Source organism: Nipponia nippon, unplaced genomic scaffold (assembly GCF_047370975.1).
Source record: "Nipponia nippon isolate SJK-2023a ecotype South Korea unplaced genomic scaffold, ASM4737097v1 scaffold_4, whole genome shotgun sequence".
Classification (NCBI taxonomy): Eukaryota; Metazoa; Chordata; class Aves; order Pelecaniformes; family Threskiornithidae; genus Nipponia; species Nipponia nippon.
In genome coordinates this window covers 89,792,940-89,808,987 of record NW_028262358.1, presented here as the reverse complement: position 1 = coordinate 89,808,987, position 16,048 = coordinate 89,792,940, and the positions used below count along the sequence as shown (strand labels likewise).

The 16,048-nt window shown below is 42.4% G+C and overlaps 1 protein-coding gene across 1 annotated transcript; it reads left to right on the top strand.

Annotated features, from left to right (window-relative positions):
• The first annotated feature begins 11,252 nt into the window (after positions 1-11,252).
• Positions 11,253-15,800, top strand: LOC104022022 (nuclear receptor subfamily 0 group B member 2-like). The gene is made up of 2 exons (XM_009475675.2): positions 11,253-11,847; positions 15,547-15,800. Exons 1-2 carry the CDS (start codon positions 11,277-11,279, stop codon positions 15,798-15,800), a joined length of 825 nt encoding a protein of 274 aa, XP_009473950.1. The 5' UTR covers positions 11,253-11,276.
• Positions 15,801-16,048: the final 248 nt, after the last annotated feature.

Sequence of the window (16,048 nt, the reverse complement as noted above, 5' to 3'; positions counted from 1 at the left end):
GTGTGAAGTAAAGACAAAATCAAAGCAAGCCTACCTGGGGCTTGGTGTCAAATGGTAATCACTCCATTGTGGCTTTAGAACATAAACACAGTTATGTCAGACCACAGATTAACGTTTTCCATTAATGTTACTTGTTGCCTAAACAAGATAGGATTATGTGTATTTTTGCTTTTGAAACAGCATATTTAGCAAGCAATTAAAGGTTAACTACAGTCAGCTGTCCTATTGGTCTCTTATCAGTTGTTTTCTATCTGTGAAGTCAACCTGAATATAATTCTCTGTCCTTGGATTTTGCAATTACATCTGGGTAGTTTGGTTTACCTTTAAGACAGTTAGAGTGAAAATAAATAATAGACTCATGGAGATCATTGTCAGATCAAAAGTCACTGGGTTCACGCACGGAAGTACCAGGTGTGTGGTCATCATCCTGTTCGTAGTTAATGCATCTGCATCGTCAGGGACTTGGAAGCGTACCTGGATTTGTCAAATGACGGAGTGAGAAAAAAGAAGTCTTGGAAATTGAGTGACAGAGCAAAGCTTCTTAATACTATATAAACAGGGAAGTATTTTTCTATCATTGCTGCTCTTGCTATTTGTTTTACCATAAATAGCACCTCTTACATGTGATACACATACATGAGGGTATATCACAGCAAATATCTTAGAAAGAATGATACATGGTAATCAAGATTAATCCGCCTTCCATTTTCACTTTCACATTTAGAAATGTTCTGGGTTTTTTAAGAGAAATGAGCTAGGATGCACCTGTAAGTTGCCAGAACATGTTTTGTGACGACTCCAAAGAAGGTCCAGTGGTTTTACCTGCTCTGCAAACACCCAGTGACAAACAAGCATGCAAAAAAGAAGGCAGGAAAGAAAGGGCTAGCAGAAAACATTTCATTATAGAGGAAGTTTAATGCACATTTTGATGTATCTTCACATGCCATTGTTTCTTTTAGCATTTTTGAATCATAATCTCAGCTATGTGCAGCTAAGGCACATCCAAACCCAACCACTTGTTGTGTGGTTTCTTGTGGACATCAGTGCTAGAAATGCTTTATTTGCAGGGAAAAATTATTTTGCTGTTAGAAAAGAAAATTAAAGGGAAAAAAAATCTTCCCGCATTCCTGTTTATCTTCTTTGAGCTTAAAACTTTCATAGTAAACTCCTAGCTCAGACAGTGAAGTGTTGATTTCTTAATAAACAATAACAATGAACAACAATAACTAGTAATAACATTTTTTTTCAGTAATTTTCTTTCATTTGTTTGCTTAGTTTGCTTCCTCAGTTGTTGTCCTCTTCCAAACGCCTCCGTCTCTTGAGATTTCGGTGTTGGGATTTAATATGTAACAGAATGCACAAAGACCTCGCTCTTAATCTTGCCCTTATCTCTTTCAGCACCAAAGTGGTTGCGTGACCGTGTGGCATCTGAATTATTTTCATGGGTTTACTGTAAATGGCAGAGGTGTAATAAAAGAGGAACTGGAGCACTTCAGTGCTGCTGCACCGGTGAAGTCATTCCCTTTGATGACATCAATACGTGGGCACCTACTCCTTTGTCAGGCTGTCCTCAGGAATATTTTTCAGAAGAAAGTTTGCTCTTCCAGAAACCTCTTCCTTTCCTGTTATTACAATTATTTAGTGGGGTGGGATTTTCTATGTTCCACTCATTTTTTTTTCTGCTCTCTTGCTGCCTGAAATGACATTTTGGGTCTAGACGTGTGTTTTTTGATGCTCTATGAACAATTTGCTAATCCTCCGTGCACACCGAAACACAAATTCAAACAGAAGGTAAGGAAGACTAGCTAATGAAACAGCTAAACCTCTGCTTTGTGTTTTTCAAACCATACAGCTTGCTGTGGACACGTGAACTTAGGGAGGGGAAAAAGTTCTTCCAAAAATAAATATTTTTAGCTAATCCACATGGCACTTTTAATACATTCTATAATATTTGTTTTAACTTTAAAAGTGTTTAAAGTGTCATCTTGTTTTGACATTTAAAATAAAAACAGAATTACTTTTTTCACCATTTGTTTTGACTTCATTTTTGCTCCAGATTTTGGGGGTTTAAATGTGACACTTGAAGTCACAATAAACTGAACAATAAACTGAACATGTTGATAGCTGCTGAAGAGAAAATGTATGTGAAGTTAAAATCTTCACAGGTTTGTTTTCTACTGGGTGTTCCATTCTTATATTTGACCTGAGAAACAAACCTATTCTTTGCCATAGTTCATAGTTTATTAGTAAAGTAATGTTAGCATGCATGATAGCAAACAGAGCAAACGTGAATGCCGTCCTTCCAAACGCTGCTGTTGTTACTGAATGGGTCGCAGAGCCTGGCTCCGATGCTCAGCACAACTGCATGGCAAACAAAATCACTGGGATGGGAAATGCTGCTGTTGCTGCCTGTGAGTGAGATGGAGCAGATGGGGAAGCTGCAGCAGGATCTTCCCTCCCAGCCACCTCCTGCAGGTCCTGACGTGTAAAGATACGCAGGACCTTATTAGTCAGGTTAACGTGCGACAAAAATCATGATTACTGCCACGACTTTTGCTGTGGATGATAATTTCTCATGTCTGGAAAAAGGAAGTGAAAGGAGTTATCTGTCTTTGCTGAAATACCTGTGCTGGGCACAGTCATCGTTTCCATGTCCCGCATAACCTGAAGTGTTGGAGGAAGCCCTGCCCCAAAGGTCCTGGTAAGAGTCTCACTCGAGCTGGTGAGGGTCTCCTTCTGCTGAACCAGAGGCAAGGTTTTTGCCCATCCCTCAGACCAGCTCTGTTGTCCTTTTCCACTGATGAACCAGCTCAAGGTCATTTTCTTCTCTCTGCAGATGACTCTTCTCCTGCTTTCCAAAGCAGATAACACACTCCGAGGAGTCTGGTGGGTGCAGAAGTGTGCGGGACCCAGCAGGAGCACAGAGCTCTGAGGGGGCGGCCTGCTACGACAGGATGGGACCTGTTGGGTCAGCTTAGTACATCTTGTCCCAGCAGCCTCTCCAAACACTGAGCTGGGAACCGGGTTGAGCTACCCTCCAAAATACTGTCACCTCCACGTGTGTGGTTGCTGTCAACTCTAGTCTCAAATGAGATCAAATAATGAGCTGTGTCATTTGTTCACACTTATGAGATTGTATAAAACATGATAAGCAGGGTACACGGTGTGGGTACAGAATAGGAGGTTTAATATGAAACATTTGTATCTTGGGATTTGGGCGTTTCCCAGCTCAGCTCTTCTTCACAATGAGCTGAGAGCTTGTTAAGGGTCTTGGCCAGCTATGGGAATAGCTGCGTCCTGTCTGAGCGAGGACGAACCCTCAGCCCTGTCCAAAGGAGATTCACAGCTCCACAACAGATGGTATCAAGTACTGGCTTAATGGAAGGAAGCGCCAGAGCCTCTCCTGCTTGACCTAATGAACAAGAAGTATATGGGGCAAGAGGAGAGAGGAAAAGGGGGAGAAGTTTGGACCAGAATGACCCCCACCGTTGGATCTGAGCTATAAAGGGAAGCAGGTCCTGAAGGTATAAATGCTTCAGTCCATCTGAGTTTGGATGTACCCTCCTGCAGGACTGCCGCAAAGCTCTTATCATCTTCTCACAGGAATCAGGGAGGGTGAAAGGATTGTTGAGCACTAACCTAAACACTCTGCTTCTTGTGCTAAACACGTGCTTCTCTTGGTCTTTTGCTTCTTTTTACGTGTTCGCACAAGCCTTGCAGCTCTACTGACTGATCTGGATTCTCCAGCACTCTCAGTTGCTTTCAGATGAATCTTGCCTTTCTGAACATGATTTCAAGTACATGGCTGGACTCTAAGGCATCCGTTCCCTTCAGGGTGGTAGTCCTAGGTATCAGACACTCTCTTGAGGACAATGCTCCTCATATATGTGTTTCCCAGGGTAGCTAAAGGAGAAAAAGGTATGTCTCCACTTAGTTCAAAGGCCAGTTTGAGAGGTGACAATGCAGGCATCTCTGAAGGAAAAATACCTTTTGGTAGCCACTGCAAGCTAGGAGCAGTCACTGGCATATAGCATGATAAAATCACTCCCGAATTGCGTGGGTCCCAAAGGAGAACATTACACTAAGACTAGAGAACACACTTGATTTCTTGCCTACTGTTTTATAATGTGTTTGAAATCAGTACATTGCATACATTTCAATTTCCATTGCTCTAATGATCTGATGATTTCCTGAAACGCTTTAATGGCGTTTCCACTGACCTTAAAATAATAGTATTTTTTTAGAAAGTAGTTAAGTGCAGACTTTTATGAGACAAATGGAGCCAGACTTCTCTTCCAAAAATATGAGTTTTGCAAATGTGCTTGCTTCTAAGAATCTCAGTGCTGTTTTTCAGAGTGAAAGGAATAACATAAATGCCAGAGTAAGCAGCAGTTGATCTCACAATGCTGAAATCCTAATACTGAATGAGCAAAGCATTCATTTACTGCATACAGAAATAGGTCCAGAAGAAGGTCTGAATGTCTTTCAAACTACCAGTAAATGGCATGGAAGTGCTTGTGTCTTGTGGCCACCTTTGACTCTGTGGGCAACTCACATCTTCATATGAATATTTGCAAATAACATTTATCCTGTCATAATCTGCTCTTATTAAATGTCCTCAGGTTTGTTTTTTCCTCCTTTCCCTCCCTTCAGTTTTTAACCTGTACTATTTAAAAGTTTCAGGATCTTCTACTCTCTCAGCACCCTGGTTCTTCCTACACAGAGACACTGCGACTATCTTACTCTGGGCTTATTTTGAGCACTCAAAATTCATTTTCTTAGCCTTAGTTTCCCAATCCTGTTTGCTCAAAACCATACTGCTCTTTAGCAAGGTTTTCACAGCCTTTGTTCTTCACTCCTGCTGGATTCCATGGTTATCAGAAAGCTGGCTCTTTCCCCAGAGTATCTTGACAGTAGAGCCTCACACATGGAGACAGGATTTCCTTTACAATTATTTCCAACATGTATATGACTCAACATCTTTTCTTCCTCCCCAGTTTTGTCAGACCAACCTATTCCTAAAGGAATGATTGCCTAAAGGTTGGCAGCCCTTATTGGTCTTCAGTGGCGCCAGTTAGGTAAATGTTTAACAGATTGAGTATCAGTTGTATGTAATACCAGAGAATCTCTAAAATCAGAAGTAATTCAAGTTCATGCAATTGAAGATGTGCTTAGACTTGGATGTACAGCTTTTGCAAAGACGTTTAAGCTCCAAAAGCGGACTGAATTTTGTTAATCCTCTCAGTTCCAGGGATCCCCTGACATCCTAGTCCCCGGATGCGGGCAGTTTGTGAACTGCTCTGTCCCTGCCCCTTTGGGAAATAGTAGGAAAATAGTAAGGAAATAGATCTGCAGTAAGATCCTACCACAGCTGTGTCTGAACTCTTCCCAGCCTTACTTCAAATCAGGTGGGAAACCAGCTGCAAGAGAACAGAGCAAGTATCTCCTTGGCAGTGGTGTGGTAGAAGAAGGTCTCAGCAATCAAGGTGGGGAGATGGTCAAAGACAGATAGAAGAAATGGGGCTCTTCTGGGTAAACTGTGCTGAGGAAATATCTGATGAAGGATCTCTCTGGGGTTGGGTGAACACTTGGAGATTTGTACATACAGGCTCCCTGAGCCATAATCAGTAACTGATTATGAAGAATCAAACCCAAATGGTGTAGATTTTTCTATTAGTTTTTAAGTAGTCTGAGCTCTAAGAAAATCCAAATTTTGAGATTGCTTTATTCCTTTTTTTCCCCCAATCTGAATAGATAGATATTTAATTCAAGACTTACTTATTGATACAGAAGCTATACTACAGCAAACAGTGAGGGAAGTCTGGGCATGTTAATTTTGTCACAGGGAAAACTCAGTGCGTTAGTCCTGTACCTCTGGTAGAAGTTAGTCACCTCTCATATATTTCAAAATAAAATGGAAGTGTTTGGGATTTAGTTTTTTGGACCACAGATTACTTGTTAAGACCTTGCCCATTTTATCATAAATAAAATACGTAAAGACAAGTCTGAAGATATACACCACATATCTAATCTGCCATCTAACCTTCACTTGCTGATCTGTGGTATTTACAGAGTGCAAATCACCAGATTAGGCGTTTACCTTCAATGATATAAGACAGACTTAAGTTTAATATGATAGTGGGCTCCATACTATGTTAAAATGTTTATCATCTCAACCACTCTTCTCAGCAGGGGAGGGGGCTGAAGGGAGGAGTCACCTTTTCAGTGCTGCCCTGGAGATGGCATTGCTAGCCAGCAGCACTTTCTAACTTTGCTTTTTCAAAACTGTGCCCATTTTCTACCTCGCTTTACAGCATTTTCCACTTGCTGAGCAATAGTAAGTGGTATATCTATCTATATTTAAAATGACAGATGGTGCCTGTCCCAGTGCTGATAAGGGTGACTGTACAAACACCGTCTCCTTGGTGGGGGAGCCATAGAAAAATGGCACAATCTGGTACGAGGTAATTTCTGGTTTATTTTATGATCTCTACACCCCACCCCGCCAAGGTACGCCCTTATAAAAATTTGCCAATTTACCCTTATAAAAACTCACCAATTTTTCTAGTATGAAGAAAGCAAACGATTGATGTTGGGCAGCTTAAAACTTATTCATGGCTCCAGATTCATGCCCCTTTCCATACACTGCTTAAAACAAATCCTTACCTTTAACCAAGGCAGAAATGGCCCAGTAGCAGCACGTCTGCTATGGCGTGCGCAGCTCTGCTGCAACTGCAATTATGTGATTTTTTTTTTGCTGCTCGGGTTTTTAGATGAAGAACGCTCTAACCCCATGTTACTGAAAGGTAGGATAAAACTGTTCAAAAATCATGAGAAGAGTTCACTTGTCCAGGTGGTTTTTCTTTGTTTGTTTTAAACCACCATGAAAACTCTTCTGGGTTTATGTATGCATCTGCATACATGGAAATCCATTGCTGCTTTAGATTCATAAGAAGCTGAAAAGTTAAGAACTATGTTCCTGTGTCACCCCATCTTCTGCCTGAGGAGCATCACTGAGCTGATTATTTACTCTCTGTACTAATATTTTAGTCTCAGATTTGGCTATGGCTCCAGATGGCATGTGTTTGCATTCACATTTGTTAACAGCTGAAGTATGGTCGGGCAGCATGAAGTCTCTAACAAAATGTCCTCAGTCTAAGATAAAGACAAACACTCTCCCTTCTTCAGCCAGTGACCAGCACCTGCCGAAAAGTCACTTTAAATGCTGCCAGTGTGTTTGGAAACAAAGAACAGCAGAACATGAGTTAAACGTAGATGCCCAGGGTAGGGTAGGTTTTTAGGAAGAGGGCTTCTCAGAGCTCCTACTTCACGTCAAGATGTGGGGCAGAAGTTCAGAGGCATTTGCCTTTTCTCTAACTTGGTCACCAGAGGCAAGTTTAAAACATGCCTAGTTTCAGTGAAAGACAACATTTCACTGCAGGGCCTTCTGGGGCAGCTCCCTCTCTATTAATTTGATACTTCTGTTCAAATGGCTATCATCATCAAAAAGATGCTGCTTTTACCAGACCTAATAAAGCAAAGCATTTCAAGCACACACTTAACTTCAATCACTTGAGAAGTTCACCCACTGCCCTTCAAGATAAGCTAACTGTGTTTAAACTAACTGGATTTATAATTTACGTACCCTTGCTTCAGATACAAGGGCCAAATCCTAGTTTGCCATGGCATTACCCATTGGAGCATAAGCTAGAGACACTGTTTCAGAGCTTGTTTCAAGGCTGAGCAGGCTTTAACCTGGGGATGATGCTTCCCACTATCTGCCTAGTCAAAGCAGGCAGTCTGAATGGTAGCTCTCAGTTCCTCAAGTTGAGAAACGAATACCTTTATTGCTCAAGAAAGATGGTGTGCACCATGGGACAAGGAGGAGATGGAAACCTTCTAGGAAGATATTGGTTTTATTACTGGCTCCTTTTGTCATCATTAAGGCTGTTAGTGAAGTCAGCTGTCCTCAAAAATACCAGTGACACGAGATTCACCCAACTCCTCCCAGAAAATAAAATGTATAAAACTCCTAGAGAAAATCCTGTTCTGAAGTCATATAGATGTTTATAGGGCAATTAAATGTTTCTATGGGAGACCAGAGAGATAAGAGATCACTGAATCAAGGAATACGTGCATGTATCAGACTGGTGTGACAGGATGACCTCAAAAAGGCTGCTGTCAGCTTCCTGGGAAGGTGTTTCCTTCTTGTAGCCCATATGAAATAATAGTGGAAGATTCTTCTCCTCCAGAAATGCATCTGCCTTCAGTCTCACCTTTTCGGAAAGCAGGAGAGCTCGCATCACCGCTTAGTAATAACTTAGTTACTATATACATTGTGCACCAATATATATAGTCCAACATACATGTACTTGTATATATAGACACTCTACTGCAAGGACAACGTCAGATTTTCTGCCCCATAGTTAAATTATGACAGTCTTTTAAACAGCTCACAGCATTGGGTGAACTATTCTAAAGAGCAGTGCCCTCAAAGTTTCAGAATATGGATGTTTGCTGATGATACAAAATTATTCAGAGGAAGACCAGGGCTGCCAGAAGAACTGCAGAAGAGCTTTATGAAAATCATCAACTAGGTGTCAAATGATAATTCAGTGTGTATATATATGTATATGGCAAAAGATGCACATAAGGTAAAACACTCCTGACTCCACTCCTGAATAAGATGAGAGCCTCTGAACTGATGACTGTCAGTTAGGAGTAAAACTTGGGGACTGTGACAGTTTCACAGCAACAACAGCTCAGTGTTCAGGAGTGACTTGTGGGAAAGACAAAACAGAGAACTTCTGTCCCTGTATAAATCCATGCTCTCCTAAGTCCTAGATATCGTGTCCTGTTCTGATACTTCCCCCACTTCCCCTTAAAGAGTATCTTAGAAAATATATAGGGCTAAGAAAGGTGCAAAGAAGGGTAACAAGATGATCAAAGGCATGGTACCACTGTAAAGAAAGAACAATTTTGGCAGCTACGCCTCTTTAGTTTGGACAAAGGATGACTCTGGGAGTCTCACCAAGATTTATAAAATAAAGCAAGCTCTAGAGAGGGTGAATAGGGTGAATATACCAGGAATCCCTGTCAGAAAAATATCATTTGCTTCTGCCTCTTAGAACTATACACGATCAAAGGAAATAAATTATGATAAATAGAAATGGTATCCAATACCATATGTTACTGACATCAGGACTCTCTGCACATGACTGATGCAGATCTCAGGAAAAAAAAAGTAGGAAAGGAACCAATTTAATCTGGAGTAGAACTTTAATAAGCACAATTAATAGGAACTGTGAAATGATGACATGAACCATGAGGGTGAAATGATGGTGAACTGCGAAATGGTGCTGATTTCAGCTGACGTCAAAGATTTTTTTCCTTGGAGAAGAGGAGTTGGGTATACCAGAGCTCACTCTCCTACCTAGATTACTGAAACACCACCATGCTCACCAGCAATTAAGAGACAGAACTTCTTTTCACAAGCAAACTCTGTGTAAGAATGATTTTGGCAAGCTCAGTCTCTCTTTCTAGTACAGCCACTAGCCAATCTATGTAACTCATGCAGAACCTCAGATGGCTTTAGCCCTGCAGCTGGAGTTCATTCCACTGAACTTCAGCCCAGCTAGAATTTTACAGTGAGAATAAGAAGAACGGGACTTTCTGGGGACTTCCCTGTTGCTGTGTCATTTAACCTAAAAAGCAATTCGACACCCCAGCAATGGACAACAGTAGAGAGCTGTTGAATGGATGGAGAGGTGGGCAAGCAAATCCCATCAGGTGCTCAGTGCTCTGGGCCCCCTTGACCCTCCTGGCAGTTAGCGGTAGTTGCACCTCAGCAGCACTACACTTCTAGATTACTCAACTTTGGAGCAGTCATCTCTTCCTCCACTTTTCATCTCCTCAGAAGGGGAAAATTTTGCAACATAAATATCATGGAGAGGTAAATAAATGGAAATTTTAAAATGGCCCAGCATGGAAAAAACAAATAGTTGTATGTAGCAAAGGACAAATATGCGGCTATGCATCTGATGGGATGGCCTTTACACACCTAAGGCTTGGAGATCTAACAGAAGTTGCTCTTGGAGCTGTGGTTTTTAATGCCTGTTTTTTTGTTAAGACATGATAAAAGCCCAGATGGTAGGAATGCATAAACATTATGCTTGGTGAAAGAACTTAGTACCTCTTCCCCTATATAAGAGCAAACAGGAGAGTGCGAAGTAACAAAAAATTGAAGTATCGATTTCTTTTTATTAAGGCTGAGTTCCTTGCATTCCTGCTGCTTAATATTCCCTGATATCGACTGAAGAGTCCTGACAATTATATTATTCAGCTCTTCCTCTGCTACAACAGTTCACACATACAACAGTATCAATTGCCATTTTGCTCTCTTTCTTCATCAGTTTTATGTCCACAGCTTGTATGAAGAATATTTAATTGCACAGCAAGTCTGGGAGAAGTCTGCATGTTCTGTGTTTGAATTTGTCGTATGTGAAATGCAGGAGGTAACATTGTCACAAGCTATAGCAGCTGACTTTCTCTGAAGTTTCTCTCAAATCTTCCAGGAATATGAAATAATTCCTCTATGTGGGATTTCCATTCCCGGGACTTTCACCTGGGAGCTCCTTGACATAGGTGTCACATCCTATTAGCTACAGTGTAAAGTACGAACACTGTTAAGTGCTCTGTGAAAAGTAATGGTAGACATCCACAGCGTGGCTCCTTTTAACAAGAAATAAAAGTCTCTACTCAAGGGACTGCTACCACAGCATCATTCATAAGTATAAATGTATTTCTGTGCACTCCAGAGCATTAGCTAGCGGGCAGGGTCAGTGTATCAGTAAACATATAGACAACTTGTTCCTTCTTCACTTACGGTGTCACAGTTTTCACTGGGCTTCCCCTCAGGGGCAGGCTGTACGTGTTATACAGCCGGCCTTTGCAAAAATGCCACTGCTGGTGGCAGCAGCACAGAGCCACTGGCATGGTGGCAGCAGGCCCGGCACAGCCTGTCTGCACCGGGGCACAGCAATGAGCAGCGGTTGGGCTGCCGGCGAGCGAGAGCAGCCTGCAGCCCCGCCTTGTTCAAAACAGACTGGTGCAAATAAAAGTTCAAGGTAACTTTACAGATCAGGGTCATATTACTTTTCAACCGCCCATGTATATAAACAGCACACAACGCCTCGCTGCGTGGCAGAAATGCTCTCCCCTGCTGTTGATGCGTAGCTCCACATGCACTGTTTCCTGCAAGAGGGAACTCTGCCTCTATGGCTACCGAGATCCCAGCTGAGAAATCTGGGAAATGTCAGTGTGAGACACACCTTGCTAAGAGCATCCTGTACCAGATCCTTAACAAAGAGCGTGGAAATGAGACCAAGTGGCACCAGCAGTATCGCAGTCCCCACCGCTCCATGGGAAGCAAGGGCTGCTCTTGTATGGACAGGAGAGCTGTCCTGAAAACGCCAGAAGCCACATGCAGAAGAGCTTCTGAAGTGCTCTTGAAGACTTTAACTTTTATTAGAAACTTGCCTTCTTTTTATCACGTGCCTTGGGAGGATCAGCTTGTCCTCATACAGCAGAACTGGGGCCCGCTTTTTGTCCTGGGCATGGCACAAGAAAGGGTGGATTTTGACCTGAGAGAGATTTCAGCCCCTAGCTTATTGAAAAAAATCCTTCTCAATCAGTCTTTGACAGCTAGCAATGAACTGGGCAGCTCGTCACTGGGAGCATCTTTAGCAGAAGTTCAGAAGATGAAGAATTTATTGTGGAAATTCTGGGACCTGGACATAAGCGCAAAAGAATACGCCTATCTTAAAGGAATTATTCTTTTTAATTCTGGTAAGTCCTCCTGGAAATTACACAGATGATTATGTGCCTACAAGGACATTTGGCATTTTCATTTGCGTATAGACAAATGTTTAGTTTTACTCTTTTCTATGAAAATAGCTAAATGTTCTCAAATATCTATATTCCACAATTTAACAATTTTCATAGAATCATAGAATGCTTTGGGATGAAAGGGACCTTTAAAGGTCATCTAGTCCACCCCCCCTGCAATGGGCAGGGACATCTACAACTAGATCAGGTTGCTCAGAGCCCCATCCAGCCTGACCTTGAATGTTTCCAAGGATGGGGCATCTACCACCTCTCTGGACAACCTGTTCCAGTGTTTCACCACCCTCATCGTGAAAAATTTCTTCCTTATATCTAGTCTGAATCTACCCTCTTTTAGTTTAAAACCATTACCCCTTGTCCTATCACTACTGGCCCTGCGAAGTAGTTTATTTAGGTTCCTTGGATGTGTGCAGTAGGTCACCCACTATAAGCCAAAACAGCTTCTATTAGACAAATTTTAAGTCATAAAGAATTAACCGTCTCACTTCAAACTGATGTTCAGTTCAAAGGTAATACAGCCTCATCCATAGTACAGCAACAGACAGATGGTGCATGGGTACATGATGTCAGATAGTACATGGATACGTGATGTGTTAGAAGTATTTTAATAAAGACTTCCTCTGTATCAAGAACACTGGAGAAGACAAAATAATCTATATTATCTGATTTTCATCAATGAGGCTAAAGGATACTGCATTGAGGTTACACAGCTTTTATTTATTCATTTATCCTTTAGTATCTCTACATTCAAAGCCTGGGACAGCAGTCACGGAGCAAACATATTAGTGATTGCATGCTCTCACTTCTGGTGCCAAGTTCAACCTCTTTAGGAAGGAAGGTTGCCTAGGTCAGCACCACGGAGTGTGTGAGTCATTAAAAGCTCAGCTCTAAGTCCACTGAAGTAAATGGAAAGACTTATTGACTCCAGTCTGCGCTGGCTCAGATCCCCGACTCCTTCCACAGGAATCACTGCTGTTGGCTGCGCTGTCAGCAGTGTGCTATACTTGGGATTGCACCAAAAGGATACTTGAATGCTTCAGTTATTCCATGATATTTCTTGTGGTGAATGGTTTATAGGTTGCTCAAAGGCTGCAGCGACTTTATATTTGTTTCCAATAGGATTCAAATTCTGATTCTTGAGATGTAATGTCATCCAGATGTTTGGTATTGTCTTGTGTGTCTATGCCGCAGCATCAAACCAGTGGAGTTCTTTTCAGTGCAAGTTAATTTTCTCAGTTTTTCACAATAAAATCAGGCTGAAAGAAACAACCAGTTATATCCAGGGTGATGATAAGAAGAGAAATCCCTCATCTGCAGCGGCTTACACAGTTTAACTAGCAGGCATTTTTATTATCTCTGTGGATAAAATGCAGTTTTCACTTAAGAAGCAAGCAGCAGAAGCAGGGTTATGTTTGGGACTCTTGCCTTCTAACGCCTGCTGCTTCCCTGGGGTGCGGCATGAGAGGCCCAGCAGCCCTTCATGCTGTCTGCAGACACCATCCACAGTGTCAGGGGGACTCCCTAGTCCTTAGGTGGGATGACCCTATTCTCTGGAGGTGCCTTTCTCCACGGGCTGCAGAAGGTGGCTGGGAGGACTTCAGTTCAGCCTAGATTGACTCCAGACGAAACAGAGTCACAGTCTAACTCTAGGCTGAAACAGATACTCAGAGCTTATACACAGCCCAAACTGCCCTTTCCCTACCTGTTTTGCGGCAGACAAATCTGTACAGCTGTTGTTTCACAATTACCATTTTTAATAGTTTTTGAATGCTTTCCACCAAACTCAGAAAATGTTTTCTACATACATGCTGCACATTTTCAGCTGCCCTCTTAGTTTTGGCTTGATGTTTGGCCAAATCTTAATATTTTGCAGGCCTCAGTTCTAAGAGGATTTCAAGCAGCCACCAGCAGCGACAACGCTAAACCCTCTCCTGGATCATGGAGTACCTCATGTGGGCTCCCACCCTGAATGTTTTATTCCTGTTAGGACCACCAAAACTGGCTGAGGCAAAGGGGAAGAACCAGGCACGGAGCAGTCCAGAGCTGGGTTATGAGTTGGAGTTCAACACGGCGCCCAGAAATGCAGCTGTAGCAGCACAGCTAGGCCAGTGTTTGGGCAAAAAACATGACAAATAATATGGCAGAGCTTTGCCTGTGCCCTAAGTGATCTCTCGTGGCATAGAGATTGTGCTTACTATCATAAAAAAATCCCCTTGGGGACAGTGTGGCAGGCAGCACGGAGCGTAGGTCCTCCCACTAAAGCGCAACCTGCACAGTACTTCTGTGCGGGAGGCTCTGGCTGCGTTACTGATGGACCACATCTGGGCCAGCAAGAACCTGCAAAGGAGAAAGCGTGTGCCCAACCGCTGAGGGAAATAGGCAGCCTTGCATCAACTGAATCCAGACTCTCCAGAACATTTTGCCATTCCTGCTCTTCGCAGGGGTGCTTTGGCTAGGTGGCTTCAGAGAGGTCAAAGTGTGTATGGGTGAAGGGTGCAGCTGCAAAGCCTTCTCTAGGACCTAGGCAATAAGTCAAAGGAAGGAGCAGGTAGGACTATGTGAAACACTCCCTGGTCTAAGCTATTCAGATCCCATCCCAGGGAGGTACGGAGTCAGTCACTGTAAAAGACGCTAAACAGGCTTGGAGTGTGTGCTGGGAGATAGGTTAAAATAAGAAGTGGGAGGCAGGAGAGGCAGAAGTCAAAACCTGGGTATTCATGCTACCCCTGTCCAGGCTGCAGCAATTCTAGGGAAGAAAAGATGGTGTTATCCTCAGGCGGTGAGGACAGGAGGCAACAGGTTGCTGAGAGCTACGTGACAAGGCAATCCCACCAGAGGCAAAGGATAAATACGGGGTGTCCTTTCACCTGAGCCCTGGCACCCACAAAGACCCTCAGTGAGCCAGCAGGTTTGAAGTCACAGGCTATGGGAGGTATGCGGTTGAGGCTCAAGACTATGACTCCATAGGGCAGAGACCTCTCCCTCTTCAGAAACGGCTGAGGAAAGGGAGTACAAAACCAGGAGATACCATTATCTATCCTGCTCCTTTGGGTCATGATACATCTCACAGAGAACCTTTATGCTTTTTAGACTGTAAATGAAGATATCTAGATAGCATGGTGGACCATGGTGAACCATAGTGCCCCAGCTTAGTCTAGCAAGCAGAGGCAACATTAGGAGGGAGATCAGGCTGGGTAGACTGGAAACCTATGTCTTCAGACTGCCAGCCTGCTTGCTGCTCCAAACCACCACCTCCATCTTCCTGATGTGACCTACCTATTTTAGATTAGAGCTGGAAAGTTTCCACCTACTCAGACTATGGTCTCAGCATCATTTGGTGGGTAGACAAGACTATAAAGCTTCTCCATCTGTACTGAGTCAAAGTTACCTCCTGTTACCATTTCAAAGCTGGATTTAATGTAAAAGGGGCTAGATTCCAATGTGCTTACAATGTTTCTCCATGTTCTTTCAAATTGTTGAACTATGCATATCTTCTTTTTCCAAAAAGTATGTTTAGAAAGTTTTTATTGTTTTCTAGAGAAAGTAGTACTATAAGCTAGAAAGCCAGACACCTATCATTATGAGGGGTACAGAACAAAAGTTTTTACTCAAGATTCATTATTTTACTTTCTGTTTTGACAGGATGCCATGTCCTAAAATGTTTCCCCTATGTACAAACACTGCAGCAGGAAGCTCAGCAAGCCTTGATGGAGTTTACCTCAATGATGTTCCATAGAAACCTAAGCAGGTTTGCTTGGATTCTGCAGCTAATCGGCTCTCTTCGAGACATTGATGCAGATGCTATTGAAGAGCTCTTCTTCAGGCCGGTCTTAGGAGAGGCCACCCTAACTGTATTACTTCTAGAAACCCTATATATCAAGTCAGACTGGCTTTGAAAAGAGATGACATCTCTGCTCTCAAATACCTATTTTTGAAGAGATGAGAGGGTTTTATGAGCTAAATACATTTTAAACAAATCATTGATGCATCTTTGTAAGCCATATATATTTTTTGTATGATGAAGTAATTTTGTAACATTTCAGAATTAAAAGCAGAGAAATCTAAGCATTTCATGATTCTGTGTGCTTTCAAAAACTTTTAGTCTAACGTATTCAAAGACTGTCTAGGAGCACCAGCATACTTT